At 44.0% G+C, this 7,518-nt stretch overlaps 1 protein-coding gene across 7 annotated transcripts in view; it reads right to left on the bottom strand.

The window, feature by feature from the left end:
- Window positions 1-7,518, bottom strand: part of LOC107738951 (zinc finger protein 40-like) — a 64,529-nt gene that overhangs the window by 19,765 nt on the left and 37,246 nt on the right. For 2 of the 7 annotated variants that reach the window (XM_016550877.1, XM_016550880.1), the window contains exon 1: window positions 7,186-7,266. The exons of 3 other annotated variants lie outside the window; for them this stretch is intronic. In XM_016550877.1, coding sequence (XP_016406363.1) covers window positions 7,186-7,249 — 64 coding nt within the window. In that variant the 5' untranslated portion in view covers window positions 7,250-7,266. Of the gene's footprint in view, window positions 1-5,591; window positions 5,887-7,185; window positions 7,267-7,518 lie in introns of those variants that run through there. 2 more of the 7 variants (XM_016550882.1, XM_016550876.1) reach the window with 2 other exon arrangements.

The following is a 7,518-nucleotide window of genomic DNA, read 5'->3' as shown; positions in this document are numbered from 1 at the left end:
AATTGATCAAAAGTGACAGTAAAGATATTTAGATTTCCATTTCAAATAAATGCTGTTCTTTTGAACTTTTTATTCAAATAATCCTGAAAAAAAGTATTATGGTTACCAGCAAAATATTAAGCAGCAACTGTTTTAATGATAATAAGAAATGTTTCTTGAGCAGCAAATCAGCATATTAGAATGATTTCTGAAGGATCATGTGACACTGAAGACTGGAGTAATGATGCTGAAAATTCAGCTTTGCACTGCAGGATATATAAAAAAAAAAAAAAAAAGAGTTCTTTTAAATAGTAATAACATTTCACAATTTTACAGTTTTTACTGTATTTTTGATGAAAAAATAGCCTTGGTGATATTAAGAAACATCTTTCAAAAACATTTAAAAATCTTACCGACCTAAAAAAAAAAAAAATTAAATAAAAAAAAAATTAATATAATATATAGGAAACATCACTGATGATTGTGTCCCAGCCAGAGCATGTGAGCGAAGCGGAGCGGTGTGACGAAAAACTAAACGAATGTTTAATCTTAAGGAAATATTACCACTCCGCTCCCCGCTCCGCTCCGCTCACATGCTCTGGTCCCAGCGCATCTACGGATGTATCTATGCACTGTTTAACTGGCCTGCCCAGTGACTCCCAGGAACAGGCTGGGTGACAACCAAGAACAGTTTGGTGACAACTGGAGAGACAGTGACAGCCCGGAGAGACGGCCCCAGGGGCAGGAAGGGGTAGCAGCCCAACCTGCAGCTTCAGTAAGGAAGCAGCCAAGCAAGTTACAGATCAGGCCATTGAGAAATACCCCCAGGGGTGCCCGAGAGGGGGGAGGGGGATGAGCACCCCATCAGGACGGATCTAACAGTGACGACTTCGGAAAATGGATAATCGACTATGATAAGCAGTTGCATTTGCGGCAAGGTCTGTAAGAACGAGAGGGGCCTAAAAATACATCAGGCCCGGATGAAATGTTTGGTGCAGGAGATGGTAGCACAGCGCACAGGATCAATGCCTGGTGAGACGCAGGAGGAGCCCGGCCCGGAAGTATCCCACAGTGCCCAGAACCTCTAAGTGCCCAGCAGTCCAACTCCAAGCAGAGTAGCCCGGCAACATCAAATTAAATGGCCTCCAGCAAAGCAGCACAAGCTGTGGCAACAGTTTGATGAGGATACATCTAGAATCATCAATGCAACAGCTAAGGGAGGCATAGAAGGACGACTCCAGAACCTGACTTCCATCAATACAAGCTTTGCAATTGAGAGGTTTGGTGTCGGGGAGCCAAAGTCCAGCAAGCCTATCTACACCAAGAATCACAGGGCAGATAAGATTCAGCAATTTCGGAAAGAGCTGCGAATTCTGACGAAGCAGTTTAAGGCAGCAGCTGAAGAGGAGAAGCCGCCTCTCGCTGAGCTTCGATATACCATCAGAAAGAAGCTATTGACCCTGCGAAGGGCTGAATGGCACAGGAGACGTAGGATTGAGAGAGCTAGGAGGCGAACCTCCTTTTTAGCTGACCTCTTTGGCTTTACGAAGCGGCTATTGGGGGAGAAGCGCAGCGGGCATCTGGACTGCTCTAAGGAAGAGGTAGATCACTTCCTGCACAACACCCTGAGCGATCCAGACAGAGAGCAAGAGCTAGGACCGCATACAGCTCTCCAAGAATGTACCAGCACCCATAGTGGAGTTTAACATCTCAGAACCCACCTGGAAGGAAGTTCAGGAGGTGGTGACAGCAGCCAGAGCCAGTTCTACTCCAGGGCCCAGTCAAATACCCTATAAGGTGTATAAGCGCTGCCCAGGGCTTCGCCAAATCCTTTGGAAGTTACTCAGAGTGGTTTGGCGTAGAGGGACCATCGCAGAACAGTGGAGGCAGGCAGAGGGAGTCTGGATCCCCAAGGAGGAGAATTCAGCTAAGCTGGAGCAGTTTCGATCTATCTCACTCCTAAGCGTGGAGAGTAAGATCTTTTTTAGCATCCTAGCCAGAAGGATGACAGACTTCCTACTAAAGAACAAGTACATTGATACATCAGTACAGAAGGGTGGTATTCCCGGAGTGCCAGGGTGTCTGGAACATACGGGAGTGGTCACACAACTGATCAGGGAGGCACGAGAGGGAAATGGAGACATAGCAGTGCTTTGGTTGGACCTTGCCAATGCATATGGGTCGATGCCCCACAAGCTGGTTAAGACCACCCTAGATCGACACCACATACCCTGTAAAATCAACAACCTCATCCTGGATTACTATGGGAACTTCAGGCTGAGAGTTACATCAGGGAGCATAACATCGAACTGGCACCAGCTCGAGAAAGGGATCATAACTGGCTGTACAATCTCTGTGATCCTTTTCGCCCTCGCCATGAATATGTTGGTGAAGGCCGCTGAGGTGGAGTGCAGAGGCCCCCTGTCCAAGTCTGGAACCCGGCAGCCCCCCATCAGAGCCTTCATGGACGACCTGACAGTCACTACTACATCAGTGCCTGGGTGCAGGTGGATCCTTCAGGGCCTGGTAAAACTCATTTCTTGGGCTAGAACAGGGGTGGCGAACGTCAGTCCTGGAGAGCCGCAGCCCTGCAGAGTTTTGCTTCAACCCTAATCAAACACACCTGAACAAGCTAATCAAGGTCTGAAGGGTTACTAGAAAGCTACAGGCAGGTGAGTTTTAATTAGGGTTGGAGCTGAACTCTGCAGGGCTGCGGTCCTCCAGGACCGGAGTTCGCCACCGCTGGGCTAGAATGAGCTTTAAACCAACAAAATCTAGGTCAATGGTCCTGAAGAGAGGGAAAGTGGTGGATACGTTTCGCTTTGCTGTGGATGGCGTATTAATACCATCTTTCACTGAGAAACCTGTTACTAGCCTCTGCAAGGTTTTTGACTGTAGCCTTAGAGATACAGAGTCAGTCCAAACAACTATCAAGAGGCTTGAAGCTTGGTTGTCGGCAGTGGACAAATCTGGCCTACCTGGCAGGTTCAAGGCATGGTTATACCAGCATGGCATTTTGCCCCGTATTCTTTGGCCCTTGTTGGTATACGAGGTGACAATGTCAACAGCAGAGACTCTGGAGAGGAAAATCAGCTGCTGCCTCCGGAGATGGCTGGGTCTGCCACGAAGCCTTACTAGTGCAGCGCTTTATGGCAGGAGCAATAAGCTCCAGCTTCCTTATCAGCAGTCTGGAGGAGGAGGTCAAGGTCTCTCGCATAAGAGAGGCACTGGTTTACCGAGGCTCCAGAGACTCCAGAGTGGCGTCAGCGGGCATTGAGGTGCGGACAGGTAGGAAGTGGAGAGTGAAAGAGGGGCTAGAGATGACGGAGTGCTTGTGGGAACGGTGAAGAAGAAACTGACTTGGAATGACATCTGGAAGTCAGAGCCACAGCGTATTAAGTTCATGATTCAAGCTGTCTATGATGTGCTCCGCAGCCCGGTTAACCTGTATGTCTGGGGCAAGAGTGATGTTCCAACTTGTCCTCGCTGCCCCGGGAGAGGGACCCTGGAGCACATTCTGAGTAGCTGCCCATCAGCCCTTGGAGAGGGTCGCTATCGCTGGCGACACGACCAAGTCCTGAAGTCTGTGGCAGAGGCCATTTCCATCGCAGTGGCCAATAATAAACATGTCCGCAGCCAGAGGAGAATTGCTTTTGTAAAGGCTGGAGAGCAGTCACGATCGCAGAAAACACCAGCAGCCAGCTTGCTCTCATCAGCACCAGACTGGGAACTGCGGGTTGACTTGGGTAAGCAGCTCAAGTTCCCAGATTTTGTAACATCGACCTGTTTAAGACCAGACGTGGTGCTGACATCTGCTTCGTCTAAGCAGGTTCTCTTGCTGGAACTGACAGTCCCTTGGGAGGACCGTATGGAAGAGGCCAATGAGCGCAAACGGCTTAAGTATCAGGAGCTCATAGAGGAGTGCCGGAGGAGGAGCTGGAGGGCGCGCTGTGAACCCATTGAGGTGGGGTGCAGAGGCTTCGCCGCCCACTCCTTGTGTAAGAGCTTCACCCTGCTCTGCATCACAGGAGCTGCAAAGAGGAGAGCTATTAAGTCTACCACAGAAGCCGCAGAAAGAGCATCGAGGTGGATTTGGATTAAAAGGTCCGAGGAGTGGGTTAGCGCTGCTGGGACACAAGTTGGGGCCTGATCAACCCCAGCCGGGTCGCCTGAGGGAGGGTGTCTGATGTTGAAAGACCTGAAACACACAATGATCTCAGGAAACGTCACTGATGATTGTGTCCAAGCGCATCTACGGATGTATCTATGCACTATAGTTTTTAATACTTTATATTTTATATTATTAAAATATATTATTTTATATTTTATATTATATATTATGTGTATGTGTTAGAACGAGCCGTTTTAGGTAGGCGTGGTTGACTCTTAACTTTTATAAAGAATATCTCTTTGGATTTGAGACTTTAGTCTTTGCAACTTTACAGATCTTCTTTATGCACCAAGAGCTTGTAACACTCCAAAGAGAAAGGAAAAATTGAAATCGCATCATATGACCCCTTTAATATTTAAGTGAATTTTAACATTTATTTCAGTGCAATGCACATGTAATAGTGTTCAGAAATAAGAACCACCATTTGCGATTTTGACGGCACTTCTACAGACGCAAAATAAGATTAATCTGCTCTCCTGAGATTTCACACCACTCATGGTTCATGACCTCCACGTCCCACCTACACATGCCACACGCATCTGTCAATGATATCCTGTGCACATCCCCACTGAACACACTTGTGTGCATCAGATCACACATCTTACCCACCAAGAATGCTTACAAATCAGTACCATTTGTTGTCAGCTCCTCACACACACACACACGTGCGTGGTGAGACTGCCCCCGCAGGAAGTGGTGGGTGGATTCAGCAGTAGACAGAGCTGATAGTGAAGTCTGCGTGGGCACGCTGGTGAAAAATGTATCCAGTGCAGATCTTCAGTACAAACATACACCTCCTAGACTACAGTTATGTTTATATCCCATAATGCAAACACACAGTGAGGGCGTGAGACGATGAGCGCATCATATTCAACTATGTCTTTTCATTTTCTAACGAAAATATGAATTGTGGTTGAACTGGCAATCTTGCTTTGGAAATGGTAGTTAGGGTGTTCCTATGTGGTTGCTAGGGTGTTCTAGGTGGTTGTCAGGCCATTGCTATGCAGTTGCCAGGGTGTTCAGGGTGGTTCTCATGGAGTTGCTACGTGATTGCTAGGTTGTGCTGGATGGTTGTTAGGGTGCTGCTATGCGGTTTCTCAGGTATTCTGGATTGTTGTTAGGGTGATTTTATATCTAGGGTGTTCTAGGTGGTTGTCAGGGTGTTGCTATGCGGCTTCTCAGGTATTATGGATTGTTGTTAGGGTGATTTTATATCTAGGGTGTTCTAGGTGGTTGTCAGGGTGTTGCTATGGGGCTGCTCAGGTGTGCTGGATTGTTGTCAGGGTGATGTTATATTTAGGGTGTTCTGTATGGTTGTCAGGGTGTTGCTATGCAGTTGATAGTGTGTTCTGGATGGTTAATAACGGATAAATCTCTATTTTGTTAAGAGGACAGTCAAGTTACTCCTGTGGTTCATGCTGAGATTTTTCACACTGACTACCTTCATAAATTACCCTGCGTCTCTCAATGAATGTTCCCGCTGGATCCAGCTGGGTGGGTGATTCATCCGCACTGTGTCTCTCTCTCTCACACACACACCTCATTCACAGCTTTAATTATTCATCAATGCCTGATCTACCTGAGACTACCACTTGTTGTGTTAAATAATTAATGAACACTGATGCTAAACAGACTAACAAAGAGAATCCGCATGGTAGATGTGTTCACCTGCACTCAGAAGTGGGAGTCACTTGTACACACACACACACCAATGATTAAACTCAAGCTGTTGCACAGTGAATTCGCTCAAGAGCGAATGAGAATAAACAAAAATTTGCTGCATGTCTCATACTGATGCTGCAATGTTTGCAGCTGCTCTTGCTTAAGACATCACGCCACTGGAAACGGGAAGGTTCAGCAGTCAAATATTAGCCTTTGCGCAAAATAGCATGCTCCTGTTTTTACCTCCCATAAAGAGGAAATGAAACAAACCCAGTGCATTACAGCCTGACACCACAGCTCCCAACCAGAGAACTGTATTAAACTAAAGAGTAGACAAACAACATTGTACTTCAAGAAATGAAATGGGAAAAAAGACAGAATTGTCAAAAATAGTATTGGCTACTCCATAATACAAACCATTTGCTGAACTAAAAAATTACCAACAAGCATTTCTGAAAATGAGAAATATTCATCTGGGACTCAGAAAATAAAAAAAATGTTGTAGTTTTCTAATTTGACTGAAAACATTTCATATTTTAATAAAAAAAAAAACTTCACATTTAGAGAAGATGTTTCATAGACATTTCATAGACGTTTCATATTTACATAAAACAGTGGCATATGATCTCAAAGTTATTAATGCAAACTTACCTACAGTGATCAAGATCAATTACTGTGTCTCAGAAAGAGAATTTAAGAGGACATATCAATTTACTATAAAAAGGCTGCTAATTAATTGGAAACCTGTGACTTTTTTCACATTTCAGATGTGAAAGTTAAAGCTCAAGACTATTAAAATCTGCTTAAAACAGGGAAACACGAGTGTGAACTGACAATGACATGAATCTTTCCAGACTCGAAAATTAGGCCATTTACCATCAAGTCAATATTTCACCATTTTTCACATATGTGCAACCCAGATGAGAAAAGCAACAGTTTACAAGTTAACCAGTCATATCTTATATATGTAATATACAATATAACTGATATATTGATATATTTTATTTTATTCACATTTTATTTTGATTATATATTATATATATCATTATATATTATTATATATATGTAATATATTATATATATATATATATATATATATATATATATCATACCCTTTTTATTCATTGTATTCATCAAATTATAAACAAATTGGATAATCAGTCTCATAAATATGATATTTACCCAAACACACCAAAAGTAAAACCAACTTCGGTTCATATGACAAAATTAATAACAATAATCTTTTTTGCCGTTTTAATAGTATTCAAGAGAAATAAGAAATGCCTACAAATAAACATTGTTTGTAATTTAGAACATAACAATTAAAACAGAATCAGTATATTTTCAGAATTAAAAATGAAAGATTGGCAAACCTGTTTTCTTTGGCCACAGCTGACATGTTTGAATCTGTGACACTTCTCTGAAGTGAGTTTTCATTTCCTCATTGTGTCGGGATAATAAATCCCATCCAGAGTGATCTGGAACAGCGTGCAGCAGCACGTGTGCGTGTGTGTTTGTGTCTGTGGCTGTTCGTTTACAGCCGTCTGTCTGACTGACAGCAGAATAGCTGCTCCCTGTCGCCTCCCATAACATCAGTTTCTCTTATTGCACTTTGGCACTTAACACTGGACAACGCATGCAAATACACACACACACACACACAGCCATGTGTTCATTCAGTAAAGACAACACAGTACTCACTCTTT

The sequence above is a fragment of the Sinocyclocheilus rhinocerous genome, unplaced genomic scaffold, assembly GCF_001515625.1.
Source record: "Sinocyclocheilus rhinocerous isolate Xijiao unplaced genomic scaffold, SAMN03320098_v1.1 scaffold2812, whole genome shotgun sequence".
Classification (NCBI taxonomy): domain Eukaryota; kingdom Metazoa; phylum Chordata; class Actinopteri; order Cypriniformes; family Cyprinidae; genus Sinocyclocheilus; species Sinocyclocheilus rhinocerous.
This window is presented reverse-complemented; position numbering and strand designations above follow the sequence as displayed.